The following is a 16,930-nucleotide window of genomic DNA, read 5'->3' on the forward strand; positions in this document are numbered from 1 at the left end:
GGTTGACACGCACACACAAGGCACATACATGCAGCTATGTGAGGTGTGAAAGGGGAGGGGGGGGCGGGTGTACCGTGACTGAAAATGCGAGGGATTCCTTTTTACCCGCTTTCTTTTCCACAGGCAATAAATTCAAGACTATAAAAATCAAAGAAAGCTAATGTAAGTTTTATTAAACTATTTAACCATCACAATTTTAAGGCATTCTGTAACAAAGCAGTGTCAGTGGCACGCTGTATTTTACTAGCCTTGTAAAGTTAAATGAAGGCTTACGGTTTCAGCAACATAGTAAACTATTTTAATCCAAGCAAAGCAATACTGATATTATGCCGCAAAATACGTGAACATGTACTCATATATGGAGATATTTTTTAGATAGTATATATATATAAAAGCATTCAGTCTAAGACAAGCTTTGGAGGTATACAGGAGGTTGTGTCTCCTCAGCTTGATGGTCAAAGTAGTAATGTCATGTGCGTACCAGTGACATTATAAATTTCATATTAAACCACATTATTTGACCGTGTTAATAATCCATTTTCCAATGCCAGAGGGTTAATTAGTTATAACATCGTCCCCACTACTCTTACTACTTACATCTGTTTTTTTCTTTTCAAAAAATGCGTATATATCAGTATTTATGTATATATGCCTGTAATGGACACACACATACATGCATGTGTACGAAATCACCGGGTGTGTGGTGGTCTGTATGTAGTCTCTGGCTTTTTGCTGTCATACTCTGGAGACGAGTGGCAAAGAATAGCGTTTATCTCTATTCCCCCATGATGGTTATTAAAGGCAAAGTGAGTACATCAGCATCTTTCTTTAAAAAAAAATAATAGTAAAAAAAAAAAATCCTTCCCCCCTCCCGGACCCCCACACAACGTTTCAGGAGCAAATCTATGAAGGGATTTTAGCTATTAGCCCCAGCGCTGCCTGTTTCGTGGCTTTTCTAAACTACTGACGTTTTGCAGCATTGCATAAACATAAAACAATCCATCCTTGATATGGAATGCAAGGGCGGATGACAGCGCAGCGCAGCCCCCTTGGCTTCGATTGATTTACGCTGAGACTGACGCTTTATCAGGCACACGAAAAAAGTTTGACCAATCATTTTGCTGGGAGCTCACAACACAGCAGCCCAACTGTACTTTGTTGGCTAGGAAGTTCGAGAAGGGGGTAGAGTACAAATCTAGATCTGTCCTATATATTTTTTTCCCTTCATTGAACCGTGCTTTGTATGATGTCTGAGAATGTCCATTTCTGGGACTCTTAGCAATTATTATGTCGACTCTATTATAAGTCATGAAAGTGAAGACTCGCCTTCAGCCAAATTTTCATCTGGGCAATATACAAGTTCCAGGCAAGCTGGGCATAATGAACATCTAGAATTCCCCTCTTGTAGTTTTCAGCCAAAACCTCCAGTTTTCAGCGCCTCCTGGACTCCTTTGAATCCACATTCTTCTGGTACCCTTCCTGCCGTCTACCATCCATATATTCAACATCAAAGCGTCCCATCTGATAGCAGGTATCTACGGAGCTGGCTGGATCCAGTGCCCAGAGCAGAGAACCTCCCCGGGCAGGGATCTGTTAAGGCAGAGCCGCTGCTGGGCCGTCCCGGGGATGTCCATAAACAGGGAACACAGGAGTACAATTTAGAAACTTCTGCTGGAAGGGAAGGGATCGTTTCCAATCAAAGGCCCAGCTTCGAGGACAATAAAGTTTGTGAAGGAAGCGAAGACAAAGACAGAACAGATCAAAGTAAGTTATAAAAGTGAGGAAGTAAACAGTATAAAAGCTGGAGGAGGTGCAATAAAATGGGACAATGCTGCATAAAGTTTTAAAATCAGGGCTTAAAGAAAACTCTCAGATTGCTGATGCCAACATAAGGGGAGAGGTGGGGAGGGGAGAGGGGTGGCATTGTCTCTGCAGATAAATAAAAATCAAAATAAAAATGAGCATCGTTTCTGAGCAAAACAGAGTCCAGAGCGGACAAAAGCTGGATCAAATCATCCTCTTTCCTACAGAGCGCTGACTCCGGCTGCAGAGATCACTTTTGTAAGCGGGAGCAAATTCGTGCGGGGTCTGCGTGTGGAGGGGAAAAAAAGGGGGAGAAAATAAATGTCGGGGGGAAAGATAGGGAAAGGGGAGTGGAGGGTGGCGATCGGGGGAGAACAAGGGGGGAAAGAGAGAAAATTACGGAGGAAAAGTTCACGTGAGGGAAGTAAACAGCAGCGAGGTCTTTTCCATGCCCGTTGCTCTGATTTACCTCGGCAGATTCAGGGAAAGGCTCCCCTCCTCATATTGTTTCGTGTTTGGTGGTGGTGGTGGCGGTGGGTTTCAGTGTGTGTTTTGTTGTTGTTGTTTGGTTGTTGTTTTCTTTGGGGGGGTTGCTTGTTTATATTTAATTGTTTATTAAGTGTTACGGTTCAGGGTATGAATATTTCACAGCCATGCACCCTCATAGTTAAAAAAAAAAAGGGGGGGGGGGTGCCTCCAGATTAATTAGTTCTTTATTTGTAAGGTAGCCAGATAGGGGAACAGTTAAAATTCTGCATACGTTTTTTCAGTGACCTGATTAGTGTTTTTTTTTTATCTAAAATACAGAAAAGAAAAGCTTTCTCCTTGAAAGTACTTAATACTACTATAATTAATGCTATTATTATTATTATTGTTGTTATTATTATTATTATTAAAATTATGCAAAGGCATTTAAGTAAAAAAGAATCAGAATCTTCACCTCATGCAGTTTCGGTTAGTACCTAGTTTCCATCTGAAAGGTAAAAGTGAGCGAAAGCTTGTGTTGGAGGTGAGAGAGAGAGAAACTTGGCTTCACCGCCACGGTAAATATTTTGCAATGAAAGCCGAAGTTGTATAAACTTCCCGGCTGGAAATGGCAGAGAAACAGCCCCCGCAGAGGGTATAACTCTGCAGAGTGTATGCAGGACATACTGTCACAGTCGTTCTTTTTCCTCCTGAATTAACTTTTTTTTTTCCCACCAACATGCAAGAGCAACAGAGATTGCCATTGCAACCATAGAATTAAAAATACAGTATATTCTCGAGCCTCGTGATTTCCTTTCCTCCGTGTCCAGGATGTTATGGTGACATTTTTTTCCTATCATTTAACTTGCACCATGCACGCGCACGCACACACACTTACACGCGCGCGAAAAAGAAAGTCCTGTTCTATTGTATTGGGCAGAGATCCAGAACAAACTGCGACCGTGAGGTGAATGATTTGAAAGAATTAAATATCCAGGTTCTGTGCTCAATGTCCCTGAAATTGAATATATAAAAATCTTGTCCAAGAAAATGTTATTATAAGTAAGTGCAGGGACCCACTCTAAGAGGATGCTGTGTGGTTTCTATGGCATGTGGTTACGATGCATATTTTGTTTTAAATAATAGTTTAATTTGGGGTAATGTTGAGAGCCTGCCAGGGCGGGAAGACGGAGCTGTTTTGCAGAAAGTACTCCCACCAATTTCCCTGACTATTTCAATTTTTGAAAGTATTTCACAATAATGAATCTCTACACTGTATATGGCACCGGGATCTGTTAATTTATTTGCCAGATTTTAAAGAAGGCATGTGCCAGAACTTCTACTCATTCTCTTGCCAGTTTAGGCACGTGTATACAGTAGGTAGATAAAACAATACTCGCATTTAAAATATCATATATTTTAACGATCCAAGATATAACCAAAAAAATAAAATCAAACCAAATAAATATCTGTTATGAAGCACAGCCCTCCATTGCCATTAAAGGATGGGTAGCAGGATTAACAGTATCAATTATTAACAGCTTTCTTCCTCTTTAATATTTAATTCTGCATATTAGATTAAGTCAATTACATTAAGGAAATAGCCGTGCAAATTTGTAAGAGGCAGTACTTACAGTGGAAGATTAACCGGATTATTTTAAAAAAATATTCAATATATTTAATTTTACAAAGAGGAAATGTTCTGATGGTGCGCGTGTGTGTGTATGTATATATTTATAATGGTCCATTTAATTGGTGTAAAGGTTTATGGCTTCAGTCATAATTTCAGAGAACGTAAAGGAAATAAAATAGAAATACGTGGTCTGTCTATAAACCTTCATTTTGCTTTTCCAGTATTCAGTTACCCAGCGGTCCTCTAAAATTTGCATGTGATTACTAAATGCTCTATTGTTTATTCCAAAAGGACTTCACCTTTGTGTGCAACCTTCCCATAGCACCTTCCCCAAGTACTGTCTGTGGGACTCATTTCTAAAATGTTGTGTCCCGTCCCCCCCCTACCACCCCGCACCCCACCCCACCCCACCCCGGCTTGATTAGGCTTATTCCTGAAATGTGCTTTTTGCAAAGGATTCCCACGTAACTTCTCCCATACGCGAGAGTGACGGGCAGTCTGTTATTTATTTTTGGCTGCATTTCTCCCCTTCGAAGCAGCCCTGCAAATGTCCGTGTCTCTGCATAACACTGTCCAGATCTCCAGCAGGAGAGTCCGGCCAGCCCTCAAAGGATTTTTATGGTATCGAGACCATTTCTTGCCACACAGCAAAACAGGCAGAATTTATGAAAGCTTTTTTTTCAGGCATCGTCTCAATATTATTTGCCTGCACGCTGTGTCTGTAGGAGTGCATCTGGAGACACGTGGGAAAACACATCTGAATTCTATATATAATTTTTGCATTGGTTTCTCTGAGTATAGCATATGGAACGCGCAGATAGGCATTATGCAAATCTGTAAGTGCATATATGTGGGTGTTTTCTGGTGCGGATAGACCTGGAGAAAAGTCGACGGGAGCTCTGCTACTGGGTACAGAAGACACGTGCGCACCCAAACATACGTGTGCGCAAGCACGTATGTGCAAGTGAGCATGTGTGTGCAGACATGAATGTGCACACAGACACGCGGGGAAGTCTAACTCGCTGCTGCTCCTTGCCTGCAGCCCAGACCCCCACCCGCGGAGGCGCAGGGGACAGGCGCGGCAGCTTTTCGGGACCGGGGCACCCCCCACATCTGCGCGGGTTTGTTCGCCCTGATGATGCTGTACTATTATCATAGGGCCTCTGCTGCCAGCTCATATCTCAGCGAGCATTTTTCACTCGGGCGTGCATATCCGTATGTATAATCTTAATATTTGATGGCATGATTAAAACCTTCTGAGAAACACTCAAGCTGCATCGTATTGATCTTGCTGCTTTTCTTTCAGCCAACCCAGCTGCCAGCTGGCTTCACGCCCGTTCCTCCAGAAAAAAGCGATGCCCTTACACGAAATACCAGACCCTGGAACTAGAGAAGGAGTTTTTATTCAATATGTACCTGACGAGGGACCGTAGACATGAAGTGGCCAGACTCCTCAACCTGAGTGAGAGACAAGTCAAAATCTGGTTTCAGAACCGAAGGATGAAAATGAAGAAAATGAACAAGGAACAGGGCAAAGAGTGAAAACCAGAAAAGCAGCACCCCTCCCTCCTTCCCCAGCCTCTGCGGCCGCGCACCCGAACTGTAGTGCTAACATATAAATAACCCAAACAGCGGCAAAACCTTCCCATTTCCCATCTCCATCTTTGCATGCGAGATGTTGCTTATTATTTTTATCTTCCTAGTGTTGTCACGTATGAGGCAACTTAGCAAAAACTGCAGCTCCTCTTTGGAGACACATGCTAGGTTTTGTTTCTATTTTCTTGTTGTCTTTCTCTATTATCATTTTTTTTTCTTCTCCCTACAGCGTTACATAGATACAGGCTCCTGTCTGAGCAGCAGCTTTCTCTGCTTGCATTTTCTCCATGGAAGGCAAGACGGCAAACAAAACTGGCCACAAACAGATCTGGTCCAAGCTCCCACCAAACCACGCTGTGTTTCTTTATCCACGTAAGGACAAAGATTCTCTATAATACTCACAGCACCCCGGTGCACCCAGGCACACAAACACACAGACACACAAACGTTGAGGTGGCCAAGGAACCAGACGATTTAATTAAACTACTGCAAGACAGACACATTCGTAAGACTTGCGTTTAATTGCACCCAACAAATCATTTTCAATTCGTCAACTTTACACTGGGCAAGTCGGTCAGTGACAGCCCAACTCCCAGCTGCGCTGGGTTTCTTTATTTCTTTTTCATTTTCTTTCTTTTTTTTTTTTTTTGTTTGTTTGTTGTTTGTTTTCGGTTGGCGTTATTATGCGGGATTTTTATTTCAATCTTGCCGTGGCAGATATGTGACTTTGACCTGGAAGTTTAGTAGGATCTTTACAGGCAAACATCCTCATCTGGTAGCTTTATATTGAGTCACTTGGAAGAAGAGAAAGACGGGGAAGGAGACGAGAGTGCGTGTGGGGGGCACTCTCAGAGCCGCATTGTAAATTATTTAGGAGAAAAGGGGGCGGAAGAACCCCTGCCAACTTATTCCTAACTTTTAGAGGACAGGAAGAATGGGATTTTCTAGTTAAAAAACTACCTTAGTAGAGCTGTAAGAGAGGGAAAGGTTGTGTTCTTAGTGCTAGCATATTTATAATTTATTGTGAATTGACTTTTCCTAAAGCAGTAGGCTGTTGCAGAGATAAAGTGCCAACCATAGAGTGTGTGTATTTCTTCCCCCTCCTGTTTGCCGAGATGCTTTTAATACTCCGGTGTTGTGTTTTTTTCGCCTGCTCCGTGGTGAAGCGAGCTCACGGCATGTTTTCCCACTGCGACCCCGTTCACTTCGGGGCCCTGCGCCTGGCCGGCCCCGGGGCCGCCGCCTCCCCGGGGAGGGAGCCCCGGCCCGCGGGTGGCACCGGGGGCTGCGGCGGCTCCGCGGCTCGGCGCTCAGCCACCCTTTTCCCGAAGAGCATCCAGTGTAACAAATATAGACCCTAATTGTTTACAAACGAGGTCTCATGTCATGCCGGACGGAGCTGGTTTCTCATCTGACAGATCCGCTGGAGGTTTCTCTGAACCGCCCGTGCGGGACTGGTTTTCCTTTATCTCTGTAAGACTTAACTTTGTTTTGGGAAGGGGGGAGGGAGTGGGTGGCGGGTGGGTTAGTACGAGTTGATTACATGGTGGCTATTGTAAAATGTGTTTGTGGTTGTGTTTCTGTGAATGTTGAAGCTCGTTTTCTGTTTCTATTGTGGCTTTTAAGTATACAAAGAGTTCTTCAGTTGTTAGTTGATGGAAAATACCGAAATAAACCTCTTTTTTTTTTTTTCTTCGTGTGCAAATTTGTATATTTAGCTGCCAGGAGGCTTTCTAGGAACAATGCAAGTGCAAGGTAGCTTGTTTTAATTGGGTGGATGGGTGGGGAAGAGAAGACACATCTATTTCTGTTGTATATGTGAACGAATCAGTGCAAATCTGACTTCATAAGCTACTAACTTGGGTATCCTTAGCATTAGTTTTTGAGACCACTTTTATCTGATGTGAGCAGAGATTGCCCTGGGAGGAAGTGATAGGAAGATCTGCGTTTTTTCCGTGGTTTTTTTTTTTTTTTTCTCCCAAGTGTTCCTGTTTTATTTTGTTTGTTTGTTTCTTCTTTCCATGATCCAGAGATAAGAAACAAGTAGCTGCACCTCGGTGCACCGAAATTTACACCAATTCAATTCCTTATGAAAGGGAAAAAAAATCTTTCACTCCACCAGAAACTAGTGTGTAAGACCATTCCTCAGAAAGTTTGTTTTAATGCCTAAACTTTCCCATTTGAAGCTTTCCATCATTTAGTAGCTCCTTTGGGGCTTCAAAACTTAGGGGGCTTCAAAATTTAACTATTACGTTGCCAGAGAAAGATAAATTTAACTAAACTTCACCCTGTGTCAAAATATCTATTCTCCTTCCTCAAAACTAAATTAAGAAAAAAGCTGCTGCAGATATTCTGAGCTGGAAAAAAAAAAAGTTCTGACGGCAGGATCATTTCTTTAAATCCAAATTTATATATATATACTAAAAAAATAAAAGATACTATGTTGAAGAAGATGATTATGTGTGTTTAACTACGTAATTATTTCAGTTTTATTTGATTCTTCTCAAGGGTGAATGAACTTTTTAATCTGCTTCTTGCTAGGTTGATATATTCCTCACATTTGGAACTGAGCATGCAGTTCACTAAATACACATTACTATATTTTTGAGAAGTGTACCCATGACTTAATTGATGTTTGCAACCCATCGGACACTAGAATTTAGAAACGTTTTTCACTTTCTTTAGAGTTGTGGTAAAGAGCAGATATTTTTAAAACAACAACATAAGGTTCTTTTAAAATAGAATTTAAAATGTTAGTTCGTTTTATTAGGAAATATACTTACTTTTAAAATGTTGGAAAAAACTGTCTTCTGTAGCATCAGCCTGGATGTATTTTCTACAGATGTTTAATGCTCCAGAATAAAAATCGATTTTAGAACAACAGTACCTATATGTCATTGTGTTATACTGCTTCGTCTAAAATTTCATAAATATTTTCATTGTGTTTTTCTGCGTTCTTTAGTGTCTCGTTAAATGTATTATAAGAATCAATTTTTGCTTAGGTTAAAAGTATGTCCAGAGACAAATGGAAATAATTCCTTTCCAGTGTAGCAAGTGCTTACTCGGTCTTTTGCAGATTTGATGCGTTTCTAAATCTTTTTAATTTTTTTCTTTAAGTCAGAGATCGTTAATCTCTGATTGCATTCACCGTTGCTTGCTTGTTTGTTTGTTCTTTTTTCAGGTTTTAATTTTTGCATTCTTGCATCAGCCTTAGGGGACCAGAAGTAGAAGTGCACAGTGGGTAGGCTTTATTTTACTTTCTCTCTGGTTTATACTTCTACTTCCCTATGAAAACTTTGCTAAAGGAAAATTAGAAAACCAAAACAAACAGTGAGAAACCCCACCCTGCCTTCCCTGCTTGGCATCACCTCGGATTTGACACGCGGTTCCTTTTTTCAAGGACTCAATTAGCGGTTACTGTAATTTCGTCTCTAAATTCTTTTGATACTTTATTGCTTGAGAATAAATACAAACGCCTGGAAAGTGTTTCCATCTATATATTAAAAACAACAACGACAGACAAACAAACAAACAAAACCTATTACATCAACAAATATACAAACAAAAACTGAGACCTGCTCAATCCTACAGGAAGCAGGTATTGAGAAACATAACCAAGAATCTTTTTTCCACTAACTTTTAACATAATGGGCGCTCTAAAGGGCAATATTTCACTTCTTTAAAAAATCCTTTCTTTGAGGAAGCTCTGAAAAGAAAACAAAAGAAGAAAAAAGATACTTAGAGCTTATTGAGGGAAGAGAGAGAAAGGGAAGTAACTTGTCATAAAAAAAGGAAAATTCAGTGCAGTGTGCTGCAATAAAAGAATATGACCGCTATAAAACTTTATAGGGTATAAATTTCTGAAGGTTAAGGAACTAAACGGCTGTAAAGCAAACAGTGCAAGAAAACTTTCAGGAACTCCTAAATTACTACAACGACTTGGGAATGTGGGGAAACCCAACGTGTAAAAGCTCTTCTTTCTGCTTCAGTCACATACAAAGTTCACTCCTTTTTATTTTCCCTATTGGAGGGGGTAGGTTAAAAAATAAGAAGGGGGGGGGAGGGAATAAAAGGTAGGGAGGGACTTTTGCTAATTTATTCTTCTCTTGCAGTTTCTGTGAAAATCCAGCACTCTGGATTATACCCTTTGTTGTTGTTGTTCAATTTTTTTATTATTATTATTTTTTCCTTTAAAGCAATTCCAGGCTGCCAGAATGCTGAGCCGTGCACACAATAACACCACCACCACACAGATGCACCCCCACACTCACACTAAGTTCTGGCGAGACGTCTGGGCTTGGGAAGCTCTTTATCGGTTTACAGCTCCGGCCTTCCCCCTCCAGAGCAGAATGACCAATTGTTTAGTCTCGGAATTTGAAACAATAGAGGTTTTCAAAAGCAACCCCATTTTGTCTCTTTTATTGCTAGTAGAGTGACTGGATGGTGGGGCTTTCGCATCGCAGAGAGCGCTTTCAGCGCTGAGCGGTGCAGAGGAAGAAGTCAGCTCTCCTCCTTCTCGCTCTTTTCGCTCCTCACCGCCCTTCGCGGTCGCGGTGCCCCGGGCCCTCGCGGGCCCCTCTCCGCGGGCCTGGAGGGGGAAGCGCCGCGGGGCTGCGGTGCCGCCAAGGGCCGCGCGGTGGCGCCATTGCTCCACGAGAGACGCGCGGCTCCCGCGCGCCGCCGCGGGGCTCCGCGGAACACCTTGATTGGATTAGCGGCAGAGGCCGGGCTGTTCGCTGCGGGCATGAATAATCCCGAGGCATAAAATATAGGGTTAATTATAGCTATTTTTCCGATTTTATAGGTTACATCTATTTTTTTTTCTCCTCGAGGGTAAATTATGTGAGGTTTAAAGAAAAGGGGGGGTGTTAATCTCGTGGCTCTGTGCTGGGATGCAGTGAGAGTTGGGACACGCATCTATTGTAAATGTTCTTAAAAGGGAGGAAAAAAACATCATTTTGTTTTCTGCGAGTTTAGATGGAGGTGGGGGGACAGCTTTATTATCTCAAACCAAAGATTTACGTTTGCAGCACTGGAAAAGAGAGTGGCTCAAAGATTTCGGGGAGAAAGAGGCACATACAAAATCAGGATATTTCTCCTTGGCTATTTAACTTGGCCGTTAGGATGGTTTGCGCTTTCTCGGCTCTTTATTTTATATGTTTTAGCTTTCTTAGCCATCACCTAAAAATGGGATATGCTTTTTAGATTTTGAGCTTTTTTATATACTTCCTCCTCCTTTTGGTAGAACTGCCGCTGTTTCTTGTCTTCATTAATAGGCTTCAAAATGCTACTATATAGTAAATTAATCTAAATTGCTGTGAACTTACCACGTTTTGTTATGCGTATAAATGCTCCAAGGATGCTGTACCAGCAAAAAATGTAAAATTTTAACTCTATTAGTTCACTTCTTCTGGGTACGTTTTTTTCTTCATAATTGCAAGACAATAATTATTCAGACGTTGCAATCCTTATATTCAGCTACAACTAGCACAGAAAGAAAAGACGGCAAATATCTCAACATTTTCATTCAAATTATTATAACAATGCATTTTCTGAATACAATCTCCTCCGAAGATACACAAGAAAATATGCCCATTTCCCGATATGCAGCATTCTGGTGAAGAATGTAACAAATTAAAACTATGCACACAACAGAATAGGAATCATTGCCCAAGCGATTTGACATGATGTTTAAAGAGTCAAAGTTTAAACATCTCAAGACTCTATTTAAACCCTATAAAATGAAATACAAATGTAAACAGATACAGATGAAAAAAAAATATAAGAGAAATACTGCCCTTGTGCATTCATTAAAATGCAGAGTAGTGAAAAGTTAAGGTTTACCTAACAGAAGGTTTGGAGTTCCTTCCTCCCTCCCTCCCTCCCTCCCTCTCTCTTTCTCTCTCTTTCTTTCTTTCTTTCTTTCTTTCTTTCTTTCTTTCTTTCTTTCTTTCTTTCTTTCTTTCTTGTCAATTCTCAATAAATCTTTCCTCCACTGGGTATTTATAAATTATCTTCTTTCACACACACACCCCCACATGCACATACATGCGCACTTGTTTTTTCTTATAATAGAAACATTTTCCTTTCCTCGGGAATCTGAGTACAGTATATGAAAGATTTAAGATCAGCTATTGATTTCTAGTGCATTGATGAGTTACCATCACTTCATGACCATAAAATTCTACTGCACTTGATAAAATGTGAACTTCCAAGAGCAACTTCCCTCAAGCCTTCTCAGGCTCCATATATGAACGGGAACGGCTGTTATTTTTTATTTTATAAACTTCAGTGGATGTGAGTACGCCTGTAAACACCCATAGAAGAACATAAATTATTTTCTAAAAATCCTTTAGTCAATTCATTGTTTTGCTTTCTTGAAAATTCTAGCATCGAGCATCCACACACCACGCTGTTTAGTTCTGTTTACTTATGTGCACCATTTCTAGGTTTTTATGTTCAATGATGAAACCAAAATCTGCTCAATCGACAATAAAAGTGTTGAGAAAAATAAAATGTTAACTTGTCTTTTAGGGGGGAAAAGCCTTAATTATACCACTGCAAGTACTTCAACCACAATAATTACTTGAAAAGGCTCTTAGACTCGGCTGAAATTATCCCTACACAAAATAAACGAAACGTATTTACTTAAATTATTTCTCTAAGGGTGGTTTTAAAGTTTTATTCCGTTATTATCTTTGTTTTCTTTCTTTCTTTCTCTCTCCCTGTCTTTTTGTCTACCTTAATTCCTTGCCTATTCCCCCTGCCAATGCAAGTGCTTTTTACCAAAGCCCAACAAAGCAAGGACTTTTACTCTTTTTCATGTTGTGGACAGTTGAAAATTGTCCTTCAGCTTAAGGCAGGCAGGAGTAAAAACGTGCTTTATTCACCTTTCTGTGTCAATACTGCGCAGACGGATGCAACGGATTTCAGCAGAAATCTACCTGGGGAAAATGGAAAATAAAAAGAAATGTTTAGAACAGTGTCTTTAACTCCTACTGAAGGTTGAAGGATTGGAAAATAGAGATGGCAATGCGAGGGGATTGGAGAGGCGTCGTGGGTGTTAGGCACGCTGGGACAGCATTTAAGTTGGGAGGGTTTGGTGTCGTTATTAGCTGAAATACGTCTCTGTAATATTTGCTGACTGCGATAAATGAATTTCAAAATCTACCCCCTGTGTGTTTAGATTGTGGAAAATCGCAGCGTTGGCATCTTAGGGGTAAGTTTACTTCGTTCTTAACAAATGTCAATAAAATAGAAAGCCTCTCTTTCATCTCACTTATCCCATCCCCCTTTTCTCCCTAGTTTTCATAAGTATCATGAAAAAAAAAAGTTATTGAGAACGGGGTGAGGTAGGGAAGCAGCCATCACTTACTGACCATAAAGGTTCTGTTCTGGATGTGATAAGCGAAACAATACTTTTAGTTTGTAATCATCCCCAAACACATCTTGAACAAGTCCTCTGTGTGAGCTGGGCACCGGGGAGGAGGCTGGGAGGGGGCTAGAAGAGAGATTCAAAAAGTCAATGTTATATATGAAAAACTATAATCGTTTTAATTCAATATTGACACCTCAACATCTCGCTGTAATGCGGACGGGTCCAATCGAAACCTCTGTTTTATAGCAGTAGAGGAAAGAACTCGTAAAATCCTAACAGCTTTTATGTAGTGCGGTATAAACAACAACAACATCCCCGGCTTTATGGCATTTTATAGTTTGTTAAACAGTTTACAGCCTTTTTTGGGGCTATTACAAATGCAATTCCCTTCATGTGATAGTTAAACCTTTATCAATAATAAGGAAATTGATCATTAAAATGTTAAATATGACTACCTCGTTTGTTTTAAAATATGTTTAGGGTAAGAAGCTGTATGATTTGATAACTTGTATTAAAATACCAATTACATTTATAGGACCTTTTAAAACTGGTAGCAATTAAATCGTGTTCTTTTACAGTTTTCCAAAGCGACCCTGACATTTAAAAAGGCTAAAACTGCCTCGTTAAAATTTTGAAATTAACGACTGAGAGCGCTCCTCTTTAATTTTCCAGCACTCCCCAAAAAATCAATCTTTTGGGTGGTCTAGGTATGTGATTTGTTGTGAGGCGAGAGATATCTCATTAATGTAGGTAGTTAAACATATTTAATCCGTATATTCACCCCACCTCCTTCTCCCTCTCTCTCTCGCTCCCTCTCCCTCTCTCTCGCTCCCTCTCTCTCTCTCTCTCCCCCCCTCGCTTGCTTTTCCTTCTTTATTCTCTCACACTCTTCCTTTCACAATCATGCAGTGCAGAGTCCGTGTGGAGTAAGGAGAAGCCAATAGGATGAGGTTTTGGTAATAGATGCAAATGATCATGAAAAGACACTGCAAAATATGAAACAACTCATTTGCGCTGAAGTAAATCACTGAAAACTGTTTATGAACTGGCATCTCTTCTTGGAAATGTAAAGCGAGAACTCTTTAAGTGGCGATTTTTTTTTTTTTTTTAGGGGTGGGGGGGAGGAAAGAATTCAATATCATGCAGGCTTAGAGTTTTGATTATATCCTCCTTTTATATTCCTGGAAAACACAAACTGTCGTTGCTTAGCATCTTAGCGCTTTCTTTTTTTGCTGATAGATTCCCGTGGTCAGGTTTGGTTGGCTACTTCTTTTTTTTTTTTTTTTTTTCCTCCTCCGAACAAATATTATTATTTAAATTAAGATGAGCTCTTATTTTGTCAACTCACTCTTCTCCAAATACAAAACCGGGGACTCCTTGCGTCCCAATTACTATGACTGTGGGTTCGCTCAGGATCTTGGGGGCAGACCCACGGTGGTGTACGGACCCAGCACGGGGGGCACCTTCCAGCATCCGACCCAAATCCAGGAGTTTTACCACGGAGCATCCTCACTCTCCAGCTCCCCTTACCAACAGAATCCCTGCGCCGTGGCGTGCCATGGGGACCCCAGCAACTTCTATGGCTACGACCCCTTGCAAAGGCAGAGCCTCTTCAGCGCCCAGGAGTCGGACTTGGTGCAGTACACGGACTGCAAGCTTGCTGCCAGCGGCCTTGGAGAGGAGGCGGAGAGCTCGGAGCAGAGCCCTTCTCCGACCCAGCTTTTCCCCTGGATGCGACCGCAAGGTGAGGCGAGATGGAAAGGACAGCGAAGGAGCGTTTCCAGAGCCCATAAAGTATCTCTCTTTCTTTCTTTCTTTCTTTCTTTCTTTCTTTCTTTCTTTCTTTCTTTCTTTCTTTCTTTCTTTCTTTCTTTCTTTCTTTCTTTCTCTCTCTCTCTCTCTCTCTCTCTCTCTCTCTCTTTCTCTCTTTCTCTCTTTCTCTCTTTCTCTCTTTCTCTCTTTCTCTCTTTCTCTCTTTCTCTCTTTCTTTCTTTTTCTTTTTCTTTCTTTCTTTCCTTCTTTCTGTCTTTCTGTCTTTCTGTCTTTCTGTCTTTCTCTCTCTCTCTCTCTCTCTCTTTCTCTTTCTCTTTCTTTCTGTCTGCCCCTCTTTCTTTCTGTCTGTCTCTCTTTTTCTTTCTTTCTTTCGCTCCCTTTTTCTTCTCCAATGACTGTATTTTACTGCTTTATGAGGGTAAACTTTTGCACTTGTAAATTGCTTTATAGTTTAATTACCCTGAAGGAGACCTTTTCTTCTGGGGGCTCAGCGAGCCGGGCTTTCAGTGGAAGGAAGCATCCTTAAAGTTTATGGCACTTTTACAGCCTTAAAAAGCCTCTCATTTTTTGTTTTGCGTTTGGTTGGGGATTTTGGTGGTGCTGCTTGCTCTCCCTGGGCTGCAGCTTTTTTTTGTGTGTGTGTGGGCAGCCTCCTGGATCCCAGGGAGCCGGAGTATGTTGTTGTTGTTGTTCGGGTAATAAGTGTACAAGTGAAGGCTTTAGCTGGGCTGCTTGGAATGGGCTTGTGTGTGACCCTCCCCCTCCTCCGCCACCATCACCCTTTTCCTTTACAACCATCTTCCCTTTTATAATATAATACAACAGTCTTTCCTTTTCCCTGTTTGCTTCCTGCCTTTGCTTCTGCGAGTCCTTTCTTCCTCCCCCTCCCGTGTGTGTGTGTGTGTGGGGGGGGGGTGAGTGCATGTGTGAGAGTGTGTGTGTCTGCGTGTCTGTGTGTGTGTCTGTGTGTGTGCGCGCCTATTCCCGAGCCTGGTTTATGTATCTTTCAACCTCCTTCTCTTCTTCCCCTTTCCACCCAACCTTTGCAATTCCCCAGCAGCCGCTGGACGGAGGAGGGGGAGGCAAACCTACAGCCGCTACCAGACGCTGGAACTGGAGAAGGAATTTCTATTTAATCCCTACCTGACCCGCAAACGGAGGATCGAGGTCTCGCATGCCCTGGGATTGACAGAAAGGCAGGTCAAAATCTGGTTCCAGAACAGAAGGATGAAATGGAAAAAGGAAAACAACAAAGACAAGTTTCCCAGCAGCAAATGCGAGCAGGAAGAACTGGAAAAACAGAAAATGGAAAGAGCCCAGGAGGTGGACGAGGAAGGGGAAGCACAGAAGGTGGACAAGAAATAAAAGCATTTTTAAGGACTGAAAGGCAAGCGCTGCTGGGGTGGAAGAGCCCCTAAGCCCCACATTAATGGTAGTTAATGTAAGGGAGGGGTGGGAAACAACAATGCATAGAAAAGAGAAAGAAAAAAAAAACATTTTATTGCTGTAAAACAATATAGCTGTAAGCACCACTTTCCTGATTATCCTTTGAAACAATGAACAGTATGCAAAAGTGGTCTGGAGGTCTCTCCTGCCTTTTGCCAGTTATTAACTAGTGGTAGTGTAACGCAATAGCTTATGTAAAACATGACTGTGAATTTTTTTTTCTCTCTCTCTGTCTTTCTGTCTCTCTCTTCTTTCCTGGGGGGTGGGTTGGTTAACATAGCTTTCAATGCTATAGAAGTTATGTGAAATTACATTTGTGCACTTTTTAAAAAATTTCCACTTTTTTTGTTGTGGTTTATCTGTATGTACTGGAGGTAGCGATTGACACAAACATCCCAACAACATGAAACTGCCTATTTATGCTACAGTTATCTCTCTCTTTCTCTCTCTTTACTTTCCTTACTTCTGTTCTTATGTTCGCTTCATTTTTTTTGTTTTGTTTTTTTCGATTTTTGAATGTCTCTTAAAAAAAAAGAGAAAAAAAACATTAAAAAACGTTTTCCTCTCCTTTAGTTAGCATGCGCACAGTGAAGCAAGTTGTAAAGTGATCTTTAGGTTAACTGTGAAAAAGAATGTATACTGTATACGTGAATTACTTTATTGGGGGAACTAATGATATATTTTGTTGTTCTTTCATCACTTTGTTCTATTGTCTAAACCTGGAAGCAGCGGAAGAAAGTTACAATAAAGTTTACAAGCGAGAATTCCGTGACATCATTCTTTTACCCTGCTCCATTTCCTCCAGGACCACTTTGATAGAAAGGAAATAAAAGTCA

General features: G+C 41.2%; 2 protein-coding genes and 1 long non-coding RNA gene across 6 annotated transcripts; 2 read left to right on the forward strand and 1 right to left on the reverse strand.

Moving 5' to 3' along the window:
- The first annotated feature begins 1,112 nt into the window (after nucleotides 1-1,112).
- On the forward strand, nucleotides 1,113-8,381 carry HOXB9 (homeobox B9). Its single transcript, XM_083809022.1, has 2 exons — nucleotides 1,113-1,764; nucleotides 5,208-8,381. The coding sequence occupies exons 1-2, from the start codon at nucleotides 1,257-1,259 to the stop codon at nucleotides 5,441-5,443; spliced, it is 744 nt and encodes a 247-aa protein (XP_083665148.1). The 5' UTR covers nucleotides 1,113-1,256; the 3' UTR covers nucleotides 5,444-8,381.
- On the reverse strand, nucleotides 7,416-15,929 carry LOC310885548. Of its 3 annotated transcripts, none has more exons than XR_014574850.1 (4): nucleotides 15,792-15,929; nucleotides 12,877-12,998; nucleotides 10,825-12,437; nucleotides 7,416-9,203 (listed from the first exon to the last, which is right to left on the reverse strand). It is a non-coding gene; the product is annotated as an uncharacterized lncRNA (long non-coding RNA). The 3 variants fall into 3 exon arrangements; XR_014574851.1 differs by having other exon boundaries at nucleotides 10,825-12,441; XR_014574852.1 differs by having other exon boundaries at nucleotides 10,825-12,998.
- On the forward strand, nucleotides 13,005-16,858 carry HOXB8 (homeobox B8). 2 transcript variants are annotated; one of them, XM_083809024.1, is made up of 2 exons: nucleotides 13,005-14,619; nucleotides 15,706-16,858. In XM_083809024.1, exons 1-2 carry the CDS (start codon nucleotides 14,199-14,201, stop codon nucleotides 16,011-16,013), a joined length of 729 nt encoding a protein of 242 aa, XP_083665150.1. In that variant the 5' UTR covers nucleotides 13,005-14,198; the 3' UTR covers nucleotides 16,014-16,858. The 2 variants fall into 2 exon arrangements, with proteins under 2 accessions (XP_083665150.1, XP_083665151.1); XM_083809025.1 differs by having other exon boundaries at nucleotides 15,709-16,858.
- The last annotated feature ends 72 nt before the right edge of the window (nucleotides 16,859-16,930 follow it).

Source organism: Anser anser (genome assembly GCF_964211835.1).
Source record: "Anser anser genome assembly, chromosome: 23".
Taxonomy (NCBI): Eukaryota; Metazoa; Chordata; class Aves; order Anseriformes; family Anatidae; genus Anser; species Anser anser.